At 47.1% G+C, this 22,418-nt stretch overlaps 1 protein-coding gene across 3 annotated transcripts in view; it reads left to right on the forward strand.

Moving 5' to 3' along the window:
* CEP170 (centrosomal protein 170) overlaps window positions 1-22,418 on the forward strand; it is a 598,101-nt gene that overhangs the window by 497,320 nt on the left and 78,363 nt on the right. For all 3 annotated transcript variants that reach the window (XM_086926848.1, XM_086926849.1, XM_086926850.1), the window contains one exon: window positions 1,421-1,509. In XM_086926848.1, the coding sequence (XP_086782974.1) occupies window positions 1,421-1,509 (89 nt within the window). The remainder of the gene's footprint in view (window positions 1-1,420; window positions 1,510-22,418) is intronic.

Consider the following 22,418-nt stretch of genomic DNA (forward strand, 5'->3'; position numbering starts at 1 on the left):
ACTAGAGTAGATTAGAATTAGATAGTAGAATTGATTACTGACCATGAGTGGGAGCGCTTGCTCAGTGCCACCATGTCCTCCTGTTTGAAACGTTTTTTTTGCTGTGGTTGCCATTCGTTTTTTAAAGACCTGGTGATAAGTGAAAATTCTTTTAGTTTGACTTTGAGGTGTTGCATGTTGGACGAAGTTGGACCGGCATCCTCTAATTCGCGCCAGATAAGGCCATGCATGGAGTCTTGCTGTGTAGGCCTAAGCCAGTGACAGAAGTTTAGAAAGTCACTGCCTCTGACCTAGTGCTGTTTTTTTATGCTGAACTCCAGTCTTATTTGCGCTGGTGATGCTCTTTTTGGTATGTGGAGAACCGCTTTGTAAATTCTGATGATGAGTTTATCTGTCATGGTAGCCTCCCTGGCCAGGGCAATTTCGCTTTTGTAAGTTAACGACCTATGCTTTTATCACCTGGAGAAGGGGGTCAAGACTTGGTCCTAGCATGTTCTGAGCAATAGCTGTAAGAGCAAACATTAAGCTAGAGCCTTTGCCGTTCATATAACTAAAGTGAGATCTGAATGTCCCTTTAATGTTGCGATAAACGCCCAAATATTTGTAGTAGTTGCTATCGTGGAGCCAGACTCCATTGAGCTGTCACCTGCCATGTCCGATTGGTTTAGGTTCAAATGTAACGATCAAAGTTTTTCTTTGATTGATTTACAGCCCATTTCTGGTGGTATAAGCATGCAAGATTGATAGTTGCCGCTGAAGGCAACTATCAATCTTGCATGCTTATACCACCTTGCATGCTTATCAAGGCATGTCTGGCTGAGGAGCATGAGGCTGTCTGCACATAGCAGGTGGGTCAATTGTTGACCTCCCAGTTTGTGTGGGTCACAGTTTTCTTCGTCAAGGAGCTTAGACATATCAGCAATATATAAATTGAAGGGCATTTCAATCTTAACCCCTTCCATGCTGATGACAGAACGGTTCCGTCATCAGCATCGGTTGAGCTGTGCTGATGACGGAACCGTTCCGTCATGACTCCGCCCGCGCAAGGCGGAGTCAGCACAGGCGGAAAATACGCCCCGCACGGAAGGGGTTAACATTGGGGCATACTCTTTATATAATGCATGTGAAATCGGCAGACAGCTTAAGGTTTCCAATATTTGTTGAAGAAACTGTTCCAACTTTTGACTTAGGCTCTTCTTTCTCGTGTCTACAAGCTTTGTAAATCTGTAAAGGGGACTTCCTCTCTTAGTGATATAAAAGCTTGTTGAAATAATTCCTCAAAAATAAGCATGGAGGCATTGTTTTAATTGCTTGGTGGTTACACCACCTTAGTATTGTTAACTTTAGGTAAGAAGGTATGAAAGTTGCCCCATGAATATTTCTGTCTTACGTTTATTAACAACTGTTAATATTTTCCTAGGCGATGGGAGACACCTTGTTGCTGTCGTCAGTTTTCCAGTTCTCTCGGAAGATTAGGCAAGCCATAGACAAAACAGCTGGTAAAATCAGGTAAGGGGTTAAATATATATATATATATATATATATATATATATATATATATATATATATATATATATATATATATATATATATATATATTTTATACCATATACATTTTCATGCATTTCAGTTTCTATTTGAAAAATAGCTGTGGTCTGAAGGCAATTTTTTACTTTGAGAAAGGAACCAAATACCAAGTGGCTATGATGTTGAATTGAGACATAGTTGTTAATTTTTTTGTGTTAGGAACATTCAAACATGTTTGTATGTATATGTAACTGTTCCAGTTAAATGGTCTTTAATTGCAATATTCTTACAGTGTATTATTTGTGTAGTTTGTGTTGCACCCTAATGCCTCAAATGGGTTTCTCCTCTCTGGAATTAAATAATTTAAAACGACTTCACTATTAGAAAACTGCCCAGTCAGCTATAATTGTGTATAGTCATAACTGGAAAAAAAAATGTAGGGCTAAATTTCAGGACTATCCATAAACATTGGTAAAGTCTATTTGCAACTTATGTAGCTGTAGATCACGTGCTGCGTAGACTCTTTAGTGTTGGGCTCAGAAAGTTGCAAGTTGTTTTTCTTTGAAAAGGGTGTCTCAATTTCGAGGTGACTTATGGTACATCATCCGAAACCTAAAATGCACCAGGATGCAACCCGCACCTCAAATAGTTTTTTCCACCATCGGTCTTTGTTTAAATCGTTTTTATTAACATTTTGCACATTATTGATAAAACGTTAAGTCAGAGCAGTGCTCATGTAGCAAGTGGGAGAAGAAAGAAAAGCGAGTGTCAATAGCATGAGCCACAATACCCAATAGTAACAGGAAAAACAAAGATATAAGTTATGGCGTCCACCATCGGTCTTTGACCTGCTTTGAGTGCTTTGTCACCATTGTGATCAAAAACTGACAGAATTTGATGCCAGACTACTCCGAAAAGTAAGACTGACAGTGTCAGAGGAGAAAAAACACATGATATTTGTCTAGCGGAACACCAAAGAGCAAATTGTAACAAAATGACTAATTTAAGGAAAAGATATAGATAATACATTTTTTCCATTTAGGTTCTGCCTCTCTTGCAATCGCAAGTTATTCATCTTAAAGAAGGGTCTATAACCGCTTCTTTCCGAGTTACTATAGTGCAACTGCCTGTTGTGTGTATCACTTTATGGTCCAAGAAAACTACCCAGCACTGATGGGACAGGCATTGGGTACTCTATTCTGAGATCCAGTTCCTGAACTCTATTGAGTCCACTTCTGGAGAATTATCCCAGAACTTTGATACCTTCGAATCTGAGGACAATAGGGAAAACCATACGCTACATCTTAGGAACAAAGTACCATTTTTGTATTGCTGGAAGACTCTGATTTCAGAGAAGCTGACTCTCCAAATCTTCCATGACCTCCTCCCCCCAAACTCAAATCCAGGACTAAGACCACACCTTGTGTGTCACTCCAAGGACTGGTCTCAACACCCTCAAAATCCTCCCTCTGTGGATTGACCTTGAAAAACTCTCAACTCCAAGCCCTGAGAGTGCCTTTTCTTGAGCAAAGAACAAGTTCTGAAGATGGTTCAATAGTCTGTGCTGCTTACTCTGCTAGAGACCAGTTGGTCTTGAAAAGAACCCTTAATGCTGGAGGAAGTCTGACCTCCAGAAGAAGAATGTCTAAGCTGAAGAGATTATCGAAGCTGAGTTGGGTGTGGAACTCCTCAAAGTCAAGCACGTCAAAGGCGTCCAACCCTCATCGTTAAAGGGAAGTGTCTGAAATGTCAGATGTAAAAGAAAGAGAGAAAAATATATACATTGATCCAGGCACAGACGATCTTGTTGCATGGCAACTGCAATACACACCTGCCTTTCTGTAAAAGCTCAGTCTCACATTTGAAGAGTCCATTTCAGAGATCAGATGTTTTCCAGTCTTGAACAAAAGGAATGCAGATACTGCAACTGCCTTAGCTCCACCTGTGCCACTTCGGTTCATACTTTCAGCTGCTGATGAGGGGCTTCGTTTTGATAATCACCCTAATGCAACAGACTGATGCATTGAATGACTACAGGGTAGACAGTCAAGATAGTACAACCTTGCACATATATATCCATATCCATTTAGGGCGTCTCCTAAATGACATCTCTACTATAATGCTTTATCTGAGGGGCAGCAGCGCACCACTACTTTCCCATAGATGTAGAGAGGCAGATGATGACTTCCTCATCGAGATGTTTATAAACCTATCTATAGACCATCCAGGTAATACGTATGTTCTGTAGTAGGGGATCTCTGTGTATAGTCATAATCTAGTGAATAGTCCCGCCCATGTGCGTGGACCCCGGACCAATCAAAAATAATCTCTTAAAGTGTCGAAAAAATGCAGAACTGCATAGACACTGAAGAGAGAATTTAAAGACATATAATGCAGCCTATAAACCGGCTACACTGTCCAGTACTTCAACTAGAAATTCCACCAAAAATCCACAAAACAGCAAAGCCTGTCCAGATTTCCCTTGCCTTCAGCAAAAAAAAACTCTGGAATGATAGAGAGGAGACATGGACAGACAAGCCCCATAGGCTGCCATTATGTGGCTCAGAACAGGATACTGTGCCTTTAAGAGAACTTTCCAGAACCTCACAGTATCCCAGAATGCCCTGCAGGTCCCTCTTACTTTCAGTTCTTTTTTCCGGCTCCTGCTAGCAGGACCCTGGAGCATTGAGCTCTCCCTTTTTTCAGACTTATTTGGTGTTTTTTCACTAATTTTCGAAGTTTTAGTTCTTTATTGTGCTGTGGGGCTTCTCTTCTTGGTTTCTCACTCTGTTTTTTGTCGAATATGCCTGCATTATTCAACAAATGCCCGGAGTGCTCCAGGAAAAAGGCCAGGTCGGACCACCATGAGGTGTGTATCCTCTGCCTTCCAGCTTCTCATGTTCCAGAGGAATGTGTTATCTGCCAAGGCTTCTCTGGAAGGACCCTGAGGGAAAGGAAGAAGATCAGACTTCAGGGTCTCGAAGAAAGAAGACTGAAGGCTCAAGGTGGGTCTGAAGGGGCTTCTTCTGCCCATGCTGAGGCCCCTGGGGGGCTCCCCAGGGGCAGGAAGACCGGCAAGCGTCACCATTCTCCGCCTGGGTCCATTGCGCCCACTACGGCGTCGAGAGGAATGACTGCGGTCTGTTCCCCATGGTCGGAGGCGAAACGACGTCGAGGCTCGACGTCGAGGGATATCCTTAGACCTTCGAAGTCTCCGGTGACTGTTTCATCGTCATCCTCGTCGACGTCGAGCGATCGACGTCGACGAGCCAGGCGTCGGCGCTCGCCATCGAGGCGATACCGCCGTTCGCCATCGGCGAAGAGGAGGCGGACGTCGTCGTTGAGGTCCTCGCCGCCAAGGTCGCCGTCGAGGCACAGGAGGTCACCGTCGAGGCACAGGAGGTCGCCGTCGAGGCGCCGAGGATCGCCTTCGAGGCACCGAGGTTCGCTGTCGAGGCGCAAAAGGTCGTCTTCGAGGCACAGAAGGTCGCCGTCGAAGCGCAGGAGGCGTTCGACGCCGAGGAAAAGACGCTCGACGTCCAGGGGCCGAAGCTCGCCGTATGGTCGCCGTTCTTCGACGCCGAAGAGAGGTGGAAGGAGACCTGACGCCGTGGGAGGTTCACCTACGTCCCAGGCTGGGGAAGGGGATTCGCCGCACTCGGTGTATTCCGAGGTGTATACCCCGTCGGGGAAGGTGACTCCCCCTCCTCCGTTACCGAAGGGTCCCCTCCGAGGACGCCTACTCCGCCTCCGTTGCCTCCACCGCAACCTGGGTCAGGGTTGCCTGAGAAGTCACCTCCGGTTCCACCGATGTCGACTTCGTTGCCTAAGTTTCCGACGCCTCCCAAGGGTACACCTAGATCGAAGGCTCCGTCCAAACCCATGTCAGCCAAGGAGGTCCCGTTCACGCTCCGGATGGAGAGGAAGATCAAGGAGTCGACATAGATCCTCCACCAGATTAAGGCGTCGCCATAGAAGGCGGGAGTCTAGGTCCCGCATGGACTCTTACAGGACCCATTCCTACTCGCCGACCTTATCGGACTCTCCTGAGACCAGGATCTCTCCAGTGGACATCATTGCCACATTCCAGGACGTTCTCCTGAGGGGAGCTGCGAAGCTAGGTATCACGGTGACGGCTCCAACACCTACGACGTCCGTGATATTCGAGACGCTTCACAAGAAGCACTTGTCTCGCCCTCTTCTGCCTCTGGTACCTGGATTGAAGGAACCTGTGGAGGAGCTGTTCCTCACGCCAGCGGTGGTGAAGGCCGCTCCGTCCTGGCTTCTAAAGAAGTACAGGGCCCCGGACTCGGACCCTGCCTTTCTGAGAGTGGATCCGGTACCGGATTTAGTGATAGTGACGGCGGCCAAAAAATTGCATTCTACCTCCCCGTCATCCACAGTGCCGCCAGATAAAGAGAGTCGATGGATCGACTCGGCGGGTAGGAAAGCGTGTGGGACCGCTTCAGCAGCCATGAAGGCTGCCAGCGATACAGCTCTGCTGGGCCGTTACGACCGGGCGCTGTGGGACTCCCTACAACAGTTCGTGGAACTGCTACCGAGAGACAAGAGGGAGGACTTCCAGGAGATCCTCAAGGAAGGGATGCTGGTATCAAACCAGGTGATCAGTGCAGCGGCGGACGCCTCCCTGTTGGCCGCACATGGTTACTGCCATGGAATCAATCAGCGGCGGCATGCGTGGCTACGGCTCACGTCCCTCAAGCCGGAGGCCCAGCAGTGGGTGGCCAATCTGCCCTTTTCCGGGGAGACCCTATTCGGAAAACACCCAGATGATGAGATGGCCCGCATGAAGGCGGAGGCGGAGACCCTGACGGCCGTGGGCTTGGGGAAGCCCAAAGAGAAGAAATCCTTCAGGCCTTTCCAGAGGCACTACGGCGCACAAGGAAGAGGACGGGGGCAGTCTTCGGGACAGCAGCAGCAACAACAGCAGCAGTTCCGGAGACCCTTTCAGAAACGTCAGAAGGGTAGAGGGGGTCAACAGTCCTCTACCGCGAAGAAGGGCCCGGCCGGGTCTCGACCCTGAGCGGTTACTTCCCCTTCATCCGTTACCCGCTCCGGTGGGGGGAAGCGTTCACTTTTTTCTGGCAGAGTGGAGAAAAATTACTCCGGACAAGTGGGTGCTGAATATTGTTTGCAATGGATACAGTCTTCGGTTCATCAGCCCTCCTCCAGCGATCCCTCTGGTCAGCTCGCAGTATCAACTGCGCGAGCTCCAGGCGGAGGCCGATATCCTGTTAAGGAAAAGGGCGATAGAAGACGTACCTCTGTCTCAAAGAGGAAGAGGTCTGTACTCCCGGTTCTTCCTGGTTCGCAAGAAGGACAAGAACGAGTTCAGGCCCATTCTGGACTTGCGGCAGGCAAACAAGTGGATTCGCAGAGAAAAGTTTTGCATGCTGTCGTTGCATCAGATTTTTCCTCAGTTGCAACAGGGGGACTGGCTTTGTGCCATAGACCTACAGGATGCGTACTTCCACGTGCCCATCGCGTACAAACACAGGAAGTTTCTGCGATTTCAAGTCGGCACCAACCATTATCAATACACAGTGCTGCCATTCGGGTTGAAATCTGCGCCCAGGACATTCTCGAAGTGCATGGCAGTGGTAGCGGCACACCTCAGGAAGAACAAGGTGTTTGTCTACCCGTACCTGGACGATTGGTTGATCAAGGCCTCCTCCTTCTCGGAAGCTCAGGCAGACTTCCAGAAGACGTGCGTTCTCTTGAACAAGTTGGGGTTGCACATCAACATGTCCAAGTCTGTCCCGATCCCGGTCCAGTGCATTCAATACTTGGGAGCCGATCGATCCTTCGGAAGGCTCAGGCTCTTATGACCGCTCCATCTACAACAGTGAGGACGGTGTCTTCTCTACTGGGGTTGATGGCCTCTTGTATCTTCCTCACTCCTCATGCACGACTACACATGAGACCTCTGCAGGAGTGCTTGGAGGACCAATGGGACCAGAGGAAAGGATCTTGGTACGACAAGATACGACTGTCTCTGCATGCTCTTCAGTCTCTGAAGTGGTGGTGTTCAGCTGAGAATCTCCTCAGAGGGGTTCCCTTCCACAAGGACATTCCTACTCAGACGATCGTGACGGATGCTTCTCTCCAAGGCTGGGGAGCGCATTCGGGGGACTTACAGATTCAGGGAACGTGGTCTCAGATGGAGTCCACGCATCACATCAATTTCCTGGAACTCAGAGCTGTTCACTTGGCATTGAAAGCCTTTCATCCGTCCTTCCAGACCAACTCTCTGCTTGTACAGACGGACAATACGACCACAATGTATTACTTCAACAAGCAGGGGGGGGTCGAGATCGCGCACCCTGTCTCGGGAGGCGCAGACGATCTGGCACTGGCTTCTGGCCAGAGGATTGACGATAACGGCTACCCATCTACCAGGTGTGCAGAATGTTCAGGCAGATGCACTGAGCAGACTGATTCAGGAAAAGCACGAATGGGTCATAAACAACGACGTACTAGGAGAAGTCTTCGAAAGGTGGGGGACTCCAGACGTAGATCTGTTCGCCACCGCCGAAAACAGCAAATGCCGAGACTTCGCCTCCAGGTACTACCAGCAAGGGACGCTGGGGAATGCACTCTGGATCAACTGGTCGAACAGCTTTGTTTACGCTTTTCCGCCCATTACCCTGATTCCAGCGGTGCTCATCAAGCTGTCCCGGTCCAGGGCACGGATGATCCTGATTGCCCCGTATTGGCCCAGACAGTGGTGGTTCACGGACCTTCTACACCGGTCTCTCCTTCCACACATACGGCTGCCGTGCAGGCCGGACCTTCTCACGAAGTTCGGGGGGCAGATGTTGCACCCCAACCTCTCGTCCTTGAGTTTGGCGGCATGGCTCCTGAGATAGTGCAATATGGCCATTTGAATCTGCCCGACGATTGCATGGACATACTGAAGGAGTCTAAGAGACCTTCCACTCGGACTTCTTATGCTTACAAGTGGAAGAGGTTTTGTATCTGGTGTGTGTCCAGGAACTTTGACCCAACGACGTGCAAGGAAGATGTCATCCTTCCTTACCTTCTGCATTTGGCGCGGTCTGGCCTTAATGTTCATTCCATTAAGGTTCATCTCGCTGCATTGACTGCCCAGGAAAAGCCCTTCACAGACTTCCTTCTTCCAGATCCCTGTGATCAAAGACTTTTTGGAAGGCTTGAAGAAAGTGTTCCCTCCTGTCAGGCTTCCTTCGCCTTCATGGGAATTGAATGTGGTTCTGTCCAGTTTGATGAAGGAGCCTTTTGAACCCATTCATAAGGCTTCATTGCAGCACCTGTCCTGGAAAGCGGCGTTCCTCGTGGCCATTACATCGGCCCGCAGGGTGAGTGAAATTCAGGCGTTGTGTTGTAATGAACCTTATACTGTATTTCATGCTGCTAAGGTTGTTATGCCTACTCACCCTAAATTTCTTCCCAAGGTTATTTCTGATTTTCATGTCAACCAGACTATAACTTTGCCTACGTTTTTTCAGAACCCTTCATCTCCAGCGGAGAGGTCTTTACATTCCCTGGATGTTAGGAGGGTGTTGAAATTTCATCTGGATAAGACCAAAGGTATTCGTAGGTCAGACCAATTGTTTATCAATTATGGATCGGTCAGGACGGGTCTTGCGACCTCTAAGCAGTCCATCTCTAGGTGGATTGTATCCTGCATACAACTGTGTTACCAGAAAGCTAATAAGACCTTAGGAGGTAAGCCTAAGGCTCATTCCACCAGGGGCAAGGCTGCCACGACAGCCTTGCTCCGTAATGTGCCGATTGCAGAAATTTGCAAGGCCGCCACTTGGAAGTCGGTTCATACCTTTGCTAAGCATTACTGGACACTGATGCCAGGGCGGATGCTCAGGTTGGACAGGCTTCGCTGCGGAATTTGTTCGCACAATAGTGGTGTTGATTTCTTTTCTCCACCGCCGCTTTGGTGTGGGGATGGGCTTGCCATTCTATTCACTAGATTATGACTATACACAGAGATCCCCTACTACAGAAGGAGTAGTTTCTTTTCTGTAACTCCAGTTCTGTAGTAGGGGTATCTCTGTTATAGTCATAAGCGCCCGCCCTCCTCCCCAGTGGAGAGATATTCATGTAAGGAATGCTACAGGTCTGGCGTGTTACGCCTTCAAAAAGAACTGAAAGTAAGAGGGACCTGCAGGGCATTCTGGGATACTGTGAGGTTCTGGAAAGTTCTCTTAAAGGCACAGTATCCTGTTCTGAGCCACATAATGGCAGCCTATGGGGCTTGTCTGTCCATGTCTCCTCTCTATCATTCCAGAGGGTTTTTTTTGCTGAAGGCAAGGGAAATCTGGACAGGCTTTGCTGGTTTGTGGATTTTTGTTGGAATTTCTAGTTGAAGTACTGGACAGTGTAGCCGGTTTATAGGCTGCATTATATGTCTTTAAATTCTCTCTTCAGTGTCTATGCAGTTCTGCATTTTTTCGACACTTTAAGATATTATTTTTGATTGCTCCGGGGTCCACGCACATGGGCGGGACTATTCACTAGATTATGACTATAACAGAGATACCCCTACTACAGAACTGGAGTTACAGAAAAGAAACTACTCCTTAAAGACCATGGGCCTGATTTACAAAGGTTGCAAATACTTTTGAGTAAGTTTATTACTTTTTGGTATTCACTAACCGCGATTGTAAGTTACCATTACAAAAAAATAGCCTCTCTAACATAATTCAATAACCTAATTTTAACTTAAAAAAAAATAATGTAACAATTAATGTTATTGTTTGGTAGTAATTTACACTTGGAGTTTATGAAAAACTACAAGAGGTAAACTTATGTGAATCAGTCACTATTTAAGAGTGCTTCGCTGATAAAGAATCTGTGAAGGCTATAGTTGTGACTCTAATAATGGAGAATAATTTAAACCTATGGCACAAAATTCGTATATCCTGGGATATGTGTTGGCTGACTCCTCTGATAAAGACAGCAAATAGGTATGCAGCAGACTCATCCTCAAAGTAAGTGAATACCAGAAACCTGGGAGTAGATGTGCCTGGCTTAGAATTTCAGGGTTCTGCCCAGAGGTCCAACAGGACTTAATTGGTCAGTCGTTCGAAATACAATATTCTTTGGCCCTCCAATCGATGAACTGTTAGAGAAGATTAAAAAAAAGACATTGACACAACTAAAGCAGTGGGCATCCTTTAACATAACTAGCATAGGGCATATTTTCGGAAAGCACAAACATTCCCTACAGCAAAAGCTGGAAAAGACTGGAGCAGACAATCATCCCAGTCTTTTCCAGAAACGTAGCAGCAAGTTAGACATGAAGAGTATTTTGTGGCAATGGATGAACTAGGGCAAGTGGTGCAAAGGAAGAGGCATCTGTGCCACCGGGCAGTTACCTTCCCTGCATTCTCCCGTTCATTTAACACTTGTTGGGAGTATGGTTGTAAGCCTCTCAAATTAGAAGGACATAACGTCCAATTAGTTGGTAGCATCCACGATAACCCTGTTACTGTTTAGAGTTTCATACCATCATGCCCACATGCCCACACAAAATAAACCAGGATCATCTCATACGGTTAATAAAAGAGATGCTGGCACTTCTTCAAAAAGTGGCTATTGAAATGGTGCTGTCTTGTCAGCAAGAGCAAGGATTCGACTCTTTGTACTTCCCAATCCCCTGAATGGATTAGGAGAAATCTTTGATTTGAAATTACTTAGTCACTGCATAAACATTTCAAGATACTCTGCAAGACATCCTCTCCTAATAACAATGAGAACTGTGTTCCAACCCTCTCTAAAACACAGATACTTCCTCCTCCTTATCATTAGTCGCACCCGCAGCCCCTAAGGTTGTAGTAAGTGGAACACATATTGCATATTCTACTTTATTTTATGTTATGTGTATTTGTAAAGCACACTTTTACCTGCAGGAGATTCCTGGCACTGTTCTACCATTCAGAGTAACAACAGATCCAAGAGCATGTACAAATAGCTTAGTGTGTTTCTGGCTCACTTGAGGGGCAACAAAATTAATGTATTCTCATGCAGGGGTGATAGGGCTTCACAGTCAGTACCACATAAAACCCTCCTCTGCCTGGAGCAGGCCCAAGATTTTCTGGGAGCAGTACTCAATTCAGCCATAGATAAAGCTTACACCTGCAAAGAGAGAGTGATGGCATTTTAAACCCTACTTGACATTTAACGTCATGTCGTCTGACAATGAGAATGATGATGAAATTGCTGTAAGTTAACATCACAATTTGCACTAGTATCCAATATAAGGTTGTATAGGAGGCATTTATAAGAATGTCTAGCCCGAAAATGGTCACAGATTACTGGTAAATGGGAAGATCTACTTTTGGAGCCCATTACCACTCAACATTTGGAGACCTCATGTAGTGTCGGAGCTCATGGCAGAGGAACTAGCTTCCAGCCTTTCTAACACTAAGTCAACAGAAAATTGTCCTAATTTACACAGACAGTACAATTACAATGTATTGTTATCTTCTGAAACTGAAGAACATGTTCTACCCAATTGTCAAAGTTCGCTCGAGAAATTTGGAATTTCTCAAAATGTAATTCGATATTCTTGTATCTAAATTGTACGTGAATTTAACTTGTATAAAGAAGACTTAAATAACGGTATCAATAATGTAATTTCTCATGCCACTAAAATCGGAGGCAAACTAATGAATCTCTTCAATATGCTGATGATATAGTCTTACTTAGCAAATCTTTGGTTATCTTTCAGAAACTCATCTATGTTCTAGAACTCAGTTGTTCAAATAACTATATGGAAATAACCTTACACAAAACTGAGGTGGTGGTTACGGTACAAAGGATTTTTTAGATTCTGGTTTGTAGTACATAAATATTATAGGAAGAAAATCAAACCTGTACCTACTTATAAGCACTTGGACATTCTGTTTGAATGGTGAGCTAGTTTTCCACATTATCTCTCTTAAAGATCAGAGGCAAGTGACTGACTTTTAATACTGGCAAATCAATTGAGTTGTTCCCTCATTAGAACCCTTGCTGTGGGGGGGGGGGGGGGGGGGGGGGGGGGTCAAAAGCAAACTTTTACAAACACTAATTTGAGGGGCTGAGGCAAATCATGGGAAATTTTCAAAATGGTTTGATCTGGTTCAGTGTGATGCTTACAGAATTTTGTTCAGTTCACACCCGAGGCCTACATTTGTTTACTATAAGATCTAATCAAGAATAATTATCACAACAGGTAATATTTGTTAAAGAGATGGGAGAAGTAACCCCAAGAATGTTTACTTTCAAAATGCAATACAATCATGCATTTTTAACCCCTTCACTGCTTGTCTTGTATATGTTTTGGGGACATTTCACACTTAACCCTTCATAACGATTTTCCGTAAAAGGTATTCAGGCCAAATTTGCATCATTATTTTCTACACATGTTGAGGATTCTAAGGATTTTTGAATTATCCTTGAGAGAACCTAGAAATTAGCTAAGCAATAATTAGTAAGGTTTCTTTTTCCAAGAATGTAAGCAACAAAAGATTTGCTGTGCTAAGATCCCACATTTCCAGCGTACTGATAAAGTTGTTTAAAAAAAGCTTTTTTTTAACTTAGTTTGCGGTGGAAACAGGTGTGAAACCCAAGGGTAAATACGGAAAGTTACACATTTCTGAAAAGTAGGCAAAATTCGGTATTCAGCAAGGGTGTTTATTATGTGAAACGCTCAAGGATTTCCTGAAGGAGCTAATCATTGAAATCAAGAAATAGAAATAGGTGAAAACTTTTATCTGTGCTTCTTTGCCCAAAGGCCAATTTACAAAAGTAATATACAGTTACTTCAATCAGACCCTTCTGGTCGCCTGTTCGTTAATTGCTCAAAAGAATGCGATACCCAGAGCCAAGAGCTGAGCTGATGCTTATACAGCTTTTTCATTGTGTATCGACCATGCATCAATTTATATGGTAAAATCTAAAGAATGAAAAATGTCCATAAAGGAAACTCTGGCATGTTTTAAATGTACCCACGATTGTGAGTTTATGAATAGTGATTATTGGTATTACTCTGAATTTGGAGTAAAACTTCCTATCATGTGTTCCAGAGGGCATTGTGTAAAGTGTGTTCTTTCTTGCATACTGGCTTATGCCAGTATGCACTTTCAACTGCTAATTGCTAATATTAGACAATTTTTTGTTCCCCCACTTCTCTAGATAAAAACAGAATCTCACCTGTGTGGCTAGGCCTAGTGCCTGTAATAGGAAAAGCCCCAAAGCACAACATGGAGACATCAAAATGTTGCCTTACAAATTGACTGATTCTGGAGATGTGGGTAGCTGCAGTATTTTGGGCCCATGGTCCACTGTCACCCAAGAAAACCAACCGAACACACACAATTCAGAAATTCTGTTCTGTGCACATTCAGCCCACAATGGTATTCCTATGAAATATTTAATTGGCAGGTATTTGTAAAGCTGCCACATTGTCTGGTATTCACAAATTTACTAAGCACTAATATTTGGTTATTTACACCGGGCAAGAAGGTTTAGTTGGACAACGCTGTACTAAAATCTCTCTTCCACGGTTTTTACATGTCTGCTTATAAGCCACAAACTTAGAGGTTTGGTTACTCCATTTTAGTCTATGCAGAGATCTTGAGATACCCATGCTGCAAACAAAAAACATTACCTGTAAAACTCTGTTTGTCACTTGTAGTACTGTAGGCTCACACACACTCTACTCACCTTCCTGGTGAGAATATAACATAACACTTCTGGATATATTCTAAATGCACATTCATGATACTATTTATAATTCTTTCTCTAGTCCATAGATTAGATTTAATTTTGCTTCACCACGTATACACTTAAACGTAGGGGGGGGGGAGGCAATCTTAGATGTGTTATGTCTCCTTATGCATTGTGGGTTTCAGGGATGTACAATGAGTCACCTTGAAACCGAAACACTTTCCTCGAAATAAAAAGCTTGTAATGTTCAGAGCGTAACACTAGATGGCAGGAGTGTGTGCAGCATATGATCTTCCACAGCATATGATCTAGAGCGGTACAATCTGCAAACCCAGTGTTACAGGTTGTGATTCTACACACCTAACCAGAGAAGACGTTTTACTGCTACTTACATACCTACCCTTTCTATCTTGTGTACCAATCTGCGTCAACTCTTTCTAGTAACATGAGATTTCTCTGGGTATAAATCAGATCTTCCAATTTTTGTTTGTGACATTGAGCATTATGTCTTGAGACGCCCTAGCTGTTGCACTTCTGGTGAAACTAGAATGAAGCACTGTTTTATTCAGCTTATAACTCAATTTTGAGAGATCAGCGAGTTTTCTGTAACCACATTGCCAAGAGCATAAAGGATAACAATATGCCGATTGTAAAAAAAAAAAAAGTATCCAGTCTCTTGAGCATAGTCTACCGGAATGCTTGTTTGAATGACGCCCCGGTTATCAAGGGGTTCATTCACACACCTTTTTTAAAGTCTGAAAAATCTACAGATTGTGTTTTCCTATTCCCCCTTTGCATTGGTTTCTGTGTTTTTTAAGAGATTGACTAAAATTTCCGGAGGTAATCATTGATATCTTTGCAAATCGTAGATTCACATTCATACTCCTCTTCCACCATACTTAAACATGACAGTTGGCTTAAGGGCAGGAGTACATTTTGCTGGGATAAATTTAATGAGTTTGTTTAATATTTAGATAAAGGCAACCTGTTTTGTTCTGAATGAATGTAAATATTCCATATTTCTATCCCATTTTTGTTTTGAAAATATATTTTGCAGATAGCTAAATTGACAGAATGCTTCGTGTTCATTTCCTACTAACGATGAAGTATTATATTCTGTTTAGAATTGATGTAAGAAGAGTCACAGATATGTAACCGTGTGCCGAAGTTTTTATTCGATCCTTTGCTTCAGAATCTTCGATACACAATTTATAATGTATTTAACCACTGGATGGACCTTCATCAAATTCAGCTGTAGCATTCAAATTGTAAATCTTTTTCTTGTATAGTAAAGTAATGGATGACGGGCTCCTTGCCAAGGTTTTGATGGGTTTTGCAGAGTAAGGCAATCATTTTTATAACTTGGCCTTCATATACTGTAAAGATATAGTATTTTGATTAACATTTGTAAATTAAAAGTGAGTCATTATTTGATGGATTATTCTTGCATGATTTTCTATTGGAAATCTTAAAAAAAAAAGTGAAGTAAATGCAGTGTTTGCGGTGGCATCTGCAGGAAAGAAAAACAAGCAACGCGGCTGTTAATGGAAAAAACCTACGCAGGTTTCCACTGTGGTGATGATTTTTTTGCTAGTATGCATTTGGAATTTTGGACAAAACATAGCTACTCCATACACCCTACTCCCATCTGTTACTCTTCATTCATAAACCATACCTTCTTTTGACAGGATTAAATGTCATATCAATCTTAAAAAATAAAGCCAAGAGTTTCCTAGCATCATGCTTCTGTTTATATTCTTATACTCTTTTATGCCTCACATGCATGCGTTAAAGCTCAGGTGAAGAATAAAAATGAGGCTCTTGTACTTCAGAATTCTATGGATATGCTTGCATGGATGGTTAAGAACCCGCGTGGCCTAGAGGGCCTCGTCCTTCTGGACGCAGCCCAAATAATTACCAGTGCCTGAAATTAATTCAAGCATTTCATGACATGATGTTTCTCTGCTAAACCTGTCTGTAGTGAGACCTGAAATACAAACAGCTTTCAAAGCAACAAAATCAACAAAAATTCACAATGCCAATAGGTCTGGCTATAAAGAAATGTTGTATGGAAATGTAAAGCATTACAAGTAAATCATATGCGAGTGGATATGTGCTTATGTGGAAGTAAGGAAAAGCAAAATTATATTGATGTAGGTTGAAAGGTCAGTTGGCAGTTTCACTGTCATGCTAGACCTAAAATTCCATATAAGTTCATGACTGCCCTTGTTCCGTCTGTGCTACTACCAGAGAAAAACAAAATAAATTATCTAGCTACCTAAGACGCTTTAATACCATTACAATGTCAAATGTGAGACCCTAGAACTTAAAGCTCACGCAGATCAATAAATGAACAAAATGATCCCATCTGCTTGAAAGGCAAAAACCTTTTTATGGAAACACACAACTTCTGCCCAATAAAAACATGTACTCCTGCCTTCCAGTATGTGGACGCAGCCATAGCTCCTCTCCTGGTGAATCTCACGTTTGCCTGGCTTTTATGATTCAGCCAACAATGGGACAGAACGCAACACTGTCAACAATTGCACCTTCACTTGGTCAATATGGGCAGGGCTGAGTTACCATTGTGCCCCTAGGGGTGTGATCAGGAGGGTAAATATTTCCACAGGCCGTGGGACTGCCTGGTACTACAGGCATACTTGGTTGCAGTGGCATCCTTCATTATGGAGATATGTGGAGGGGACATGGCGGCATCGGCAAAGTGGTGCCTGTTGAACGTGTGGGAGGCAACTGACCTAACAACTACAAATAGGCTCTGGGTTACACTAGGCTTTAGCGTGGCCAAACGTAACATAGCTAAGATGTGGAGGACTGTTGGGAGAATGGAAAGCAGATATGGATTGGTGCATGCACGCAGAATGGGTGTCTATGAGGGCAGAAGATGTCCACACAAATGGACGAAAGTCTGGGGAAGGTGGAATAAAAGCAGGGAATGTTGTACACACCTGCCACTAGAGTCGCTCCGAGTGAACTGGATTGAGGGCTGCTACACAGAGGGTCCTGCCAACGTGGTATTGGTGCAGAGGCCGGACAAATTGAATTGTATTGTTGTGTGTCGATTTACATACCCGTACATAGGTTTCCCTAATCATGTCCTTATATAGGCACAATTCGCATTGCCCTTATTTAGGCATAGAATCCCAGTCCTTATTTAGGCATTGGCCATGCAATCCAATACAGGCATGGTCACCTACATCCGTCATCCCACGTCAGAATGAGTTCTTAGAAAACCAGACCCTTAAGTCATTGGGACATTCCCTGCTTGGATTATTGATTTCTCCAAGAACTCATTTATTATGCATGATCTGCTATACCCTAAGGGTTCATTCATGACGTCTTCCTCTGCCCGACGTTACGTCAATGCTAGCATTCCTAAGCACCTTCCAGGTATAAATATACCTTCACTTACCATGGCAAACCATGGCTCGGCTGCACGGCTAACTACCGGCTGCATACTTGCACGACGCGGCTCACCACTGCAAGTTCGGAAGGAATTCAAGTCCCTGCCTAACACACTGACCAGAGGCTGTCCTCCCTGCTCGCAGAGATTCCAGCTTCCTGTGTTCTGACTCCCTTCGCAGGATGTTTGAGTCTGAGATCCGGAAAGAGATTCCCACCTCTCTCATTCTAAGGTACGTAGCTGACTAGAACCTAGAGGGACTCTTGGCATAATAACTATAGCATACCCTACTATAGAAAACAGCACCTACTTCTTACCTCGTACTACACTTAAGTTAGGTACACTGGGGTAGAACTATTTAGAAGCACCCGACGAGTATTCACATTTTAGCCGGTGTTATTTATGTGTATGTGTATGTATATGAATATGTCATAGCTAAAAGACCATGCTATTGCTTTATTATTTCTTCGTACTGCTCACTCTGTACATTTTATATCTTGCATACTGTCTAACGATTGTAACATCTTATATCTCTTGCACGAGAAATAAGACTGTTCAATAACTCCTTTTATTGAAACGCCCGTCTATTCTTTCTGTGTAACTCTGCAGAAACGAAGCATGCATGGTTGACTGAGTGAAACTGTTATCTATTGTTACCACGATTCTGAGAACTGTTCCGATTCTACAGGAAAACAAAGTCGTCATGTTTATGCGGTTGTCAGAAACAAATCACTTCTTGTTCATTCAAGAAGTTTCTAGTGACCTCTGAGTTAGCTGGCACACACAAGTAATTAAGTTTAATATACTAGATAGGAGCATACTGACCTCAGTCCTATGCTAAAACTATAGTGTATATTATTCCAATGCGCAGATCCTATAAGGGAAATAGGAACTACACTACAGTATGAGTCATATATAGAACTTGTCTACTTGTATAATGTATTTTAACATCTGAAAGAAACACGTTAGTGTTAGATTCCTTACCTTAGAATATCCCCAGGCGTCAGTCTGGATCCGGAAACTTTTGCGTAGCAGTACCCCTGCGCGTCGGTAGGCGTCGTCTGCAGGCGTCCCCTGCGGCTCCGCGTCCGTCGTCGGCGTTGTGCGCCGTGATGACGTCGCTGGAGTATATAGACGCCGCCTCCGCGCGCTGACGTCAGTTCTTCTTTTTTCCGCGCCAGTAAGCGCAGATCCGAAGAGCAGTACTCCGGTCTTTTGACCAACTTTGTTCAACTTTCTATCTCTTTTTGGTGCCTGGTAGGATGCCCGGTTTCAAGAATTGTGACGGACCATCACCGACTCTGTCTCCGGTGTCTGGGCCCCGACCACGACGTGGACGCCTGCGTCGACTGCCGGGCCCTCACTAACAAGGCTAGACGGGAGCGGTCCCGCAAGCTGCTTGAGCTCCTGGTGTCGGCCCCACGTCGGGAGCGGTCCCGGTCCGGCCGGAGGTCCAGGGAGCGTTCGAGGGAGCGGTCGCGGAGCCGCGCCGAGCTCTCCGGAAGTCGTCATCATTCGTCGGGCTCTTCAGGTAAGAAACACAAGAAGTCGGGGCGTCGTCATCGTACCCCCGACTCCCCCCGACGCGCGGCCGGGGGTTCGGGTGACCCCAACCCCGCGGCTCCGCGAGAGTCGCCGGCGCGGCCTGCCCCATACCCTCTGGTCCCTGGGCACGGTGCGACGCCTGAGGAGGTTGAGGCGTTCCTCATGGCCATGAGGGCGCTCAGTCCTCCGACGAAGCCTACGGCGCCTTCGGGCCCAGTGCTTCCGTCTGGGGGTCCTAGCGGGTCGGGTGTCCCTGACTCGACGCCATCGGGTGCTCCGGCCCCGGTGCCGCCGACGGCTCCGACCCCGGCGCCGCATGGGCCTTCGGGGTCGGCGCCGGCTGGCCTGCCGGCCGGTCCGGCGCCGATTCCATCGGGGTTACCCCCGACGCCGTCCCTGCGCGGCGCCGGTTCTCCGGTGCCGGCTTCGGCCGGCGCCGGCTCCGGGCGGCGTCGTCCCCATACCCTCCCCGAATCCGGACGCAGAGTCGGACCGACGTCGATCGACGCCGGGCTCGACGCCGATGGGACCTGTGAACCCCGAGGAGCCGGTCTACATCGTTGACTCCGAGTATGGAGAAGATGAAGAGTACGGGGAAGGTTGGGAGGGGTCTGAGGACCCTCTGTCACGTGAGTGCCAGTATGACCCGGACTGGACAGGTGATTTGGGGGACGCCAGTGGTCTGGACGACTCTCCTAACCCTGGCTTTGTCTCTCCTCCTTCCGTGGCGTAGGAGGAGGGAGCTGCATATTCAGTGGTGCTGATGAGGGCTGCCAAGGCCTTACACCTTGAGCTCCCCGTCGCGGCCGTGAGGCCTAACATCCTCACTGAGGTCTTCAAACCGCAGTCATGCCCACAGGAGCCTCTGCTGCCGTTTAACAAAGCCTTGTCAGACGTTCTGTTGGGCACGTGGTCCAGGCCCGCTTCAGGTTCGCCTGTTGATCGGAACGTGGCCAGACGCCACCGTCCTTGTCCGGACGACCCCAAATTCCTGTCCACCCATCCCACCCCCGAGAGTCTGGTGATCCAGGCCTCTACCTCCCAGACCGCATTCCCGTCGGCCCCGCCCGATCGGGAATCCAAGAGGTATGACCAGTATGGTAAGAAGGTCTTCTCGTCCCTGAGTCTGGGACTGCGGTCTTGCAACACCGCATGCCTCTTGGGCCGCTACACCCACTCTGTGTGGGACACGGTCGCGGACCTGCTGCCAGAAGGCCCCATGGAGGTGCGGGCGAAGCTCAGCAAGGCTGTGGCTGAGGGCCGAGACGCAGCTAAATATTCCATAAGGTGTGGTCTTGATACGACCGACTCGCTGGGCAGAGCTATGTCAACGACGGTGGCGATTCGTCGCCACGCCTGGCTGAGATCCGCCAACTTTTCGGCAGATGTCCAAAATGCTCTGATGGACATGACGTTCGATGGCTGTCGCCTCTTTGGTGACAAGGCGGACCACGCGCTGGAACGCTTCAAGGACTCCAGGGTCACGGCCAAGTCCTTGGGTCTCTCGACCCAGCGCCAGCAGACGGGTTCGTTTCGCTCCTTTCATGGCCAAGGAAGGGGCGATCCCCACACGTGCTGCCAGCCACGCGCCGCAACAATCCTTTCAACGCGGTGGCGGCCGTGGAAACCGCTGTGGCGGCGGTCGGGGTCAACGGCGGGGTCAGGCCACATCTCCCCCCGCAGCATCTGCCTCCAAATCCTCCTAGTTCGTGCTTACGGCCCCATGTGACGCCAGTGGGTGGCAGGGTTCGCCATCACCACGCTCACTGGCGCACAATTACGTCGGACAGGTGGGTGCTGCAGCTCGTCCGAAGGGGCTACTCCCTCCCCTTCGAGACCACTCCTCCAGCCATGCCACCGCAGAACCACCGTGTGTCGGGGGACCACTTGACACTTCTGCAGGAGGAAGTTACGGCCCTCTTGGCAAAGGGGGCCATCGAGCGCGTTCCTGGGCCAGAAGTAGGGCGTGGTTGCTATTCCCACTACTTTCTGGTACCCAAGAAGGACAAGGGGGGCCTACGTCCTATCTTGGATCTACGGAACGTCAACGGCTTCCTCCGGAAGGAGAAGTTCAAGTTGTTGACATTGGCTCAGCTCTTGGCTGCTCTGGACCCGCAAGACTGGATCGTAGCGTTGGACTTGCAGGATGCGTATTTTCACATCCCCGTCCTGCCGGCCCACCGGCGTTACCTGCGGTTCACGGTAGGCCAGGAGCACTTTCAGTTTATCGTGCTCCCCTTCGGCCTTACCAGCGCCCCACGGGTGTTCACAAAGGTGATGGCGGTGGTCGCAGCCCATCTGCGCAGGTTAGGGGTTTCAGTCTTCCCCTACCTAGACGACTGGTTGTTGAAGGCGGGCTCGCCCCAGACAGTCGTCCACCACCTTCAGATGACGGCAGACCTCTTGCACGACCTGGGGTTCTCCATCAATGTGCCGAAATCACACCTGTGTCCCTCTCAAAAGCTCCTTTTCATCGGAGCGGTTCTGGATTCGGCGCAGTTTCGGGTTTATCCTCCGGAACGGCGGGTCCGGGATATACAGGCTTTGATTCCCATCTTTCAGCCGCTATCCCGGGTTTCGGTCAGGTTGACGCTGCGGCTACTGGGGCTGATGGCTTCCTGCATCCTTCTGGTGCATCACGCCCGGTGGCGGATGCGGGCTCTGCAGTGGGACCTGAAGTTTCAGTGGGCCCAGCATCAGGGCAACTTGTCCGACCACGTCTTGATCTCGGAGGGCACTGCGAGACAACTGCAGTGGTGGCTTACGGACCGCGATTGGGTCAGTGGCAGATCCCTCTCCCTTCCCCAACCGGAGCACGTTGTCGTGACGGACGCGTCCCTCCAGGGCTGGGGTGGCCACTTGGGAGAGGCAGAGATCAGAGGCATCTGGTCTCCGGCGGAGTCCCGGCTCCATATCAACCTGTTGGAGCTACGGGCGATTCGTCTAGCACTGAAGGCATTCCTCCCCTTTGTCAACGGGAGTGTGGTGCAGGTGTTCACCGACAACACTACCGCCATGTGGTACTGCAACAAACAGGGCGGAGTGGGGTCGTGGACCCTTTGTCAGGAGGCTCTGCGCCTCTGGCAGTGGCTGGAACGTCAGGGCGTGACTTTGACGGTTCAACACCTGGCAGGTTCTCTGAACGCCAGGGCGGACGAACTCAGCCGTCGGTGCTCGATGGATCACGAATGGC

Source organism: Lissotriton vulgaris, chromosome 6 (genome assembly GCF_964263255.1).
Source record: "Lissotriton vulgaris chromosome 6, aLisVul1.2, whole genome shotgun sequence".
NCBI classification, from domain to species: Eukaryota; Metazoa; Chordata; class Amphibia; order Caudata; family Salamandridae; genus Lissotriton; species Lissotriton vulgaris.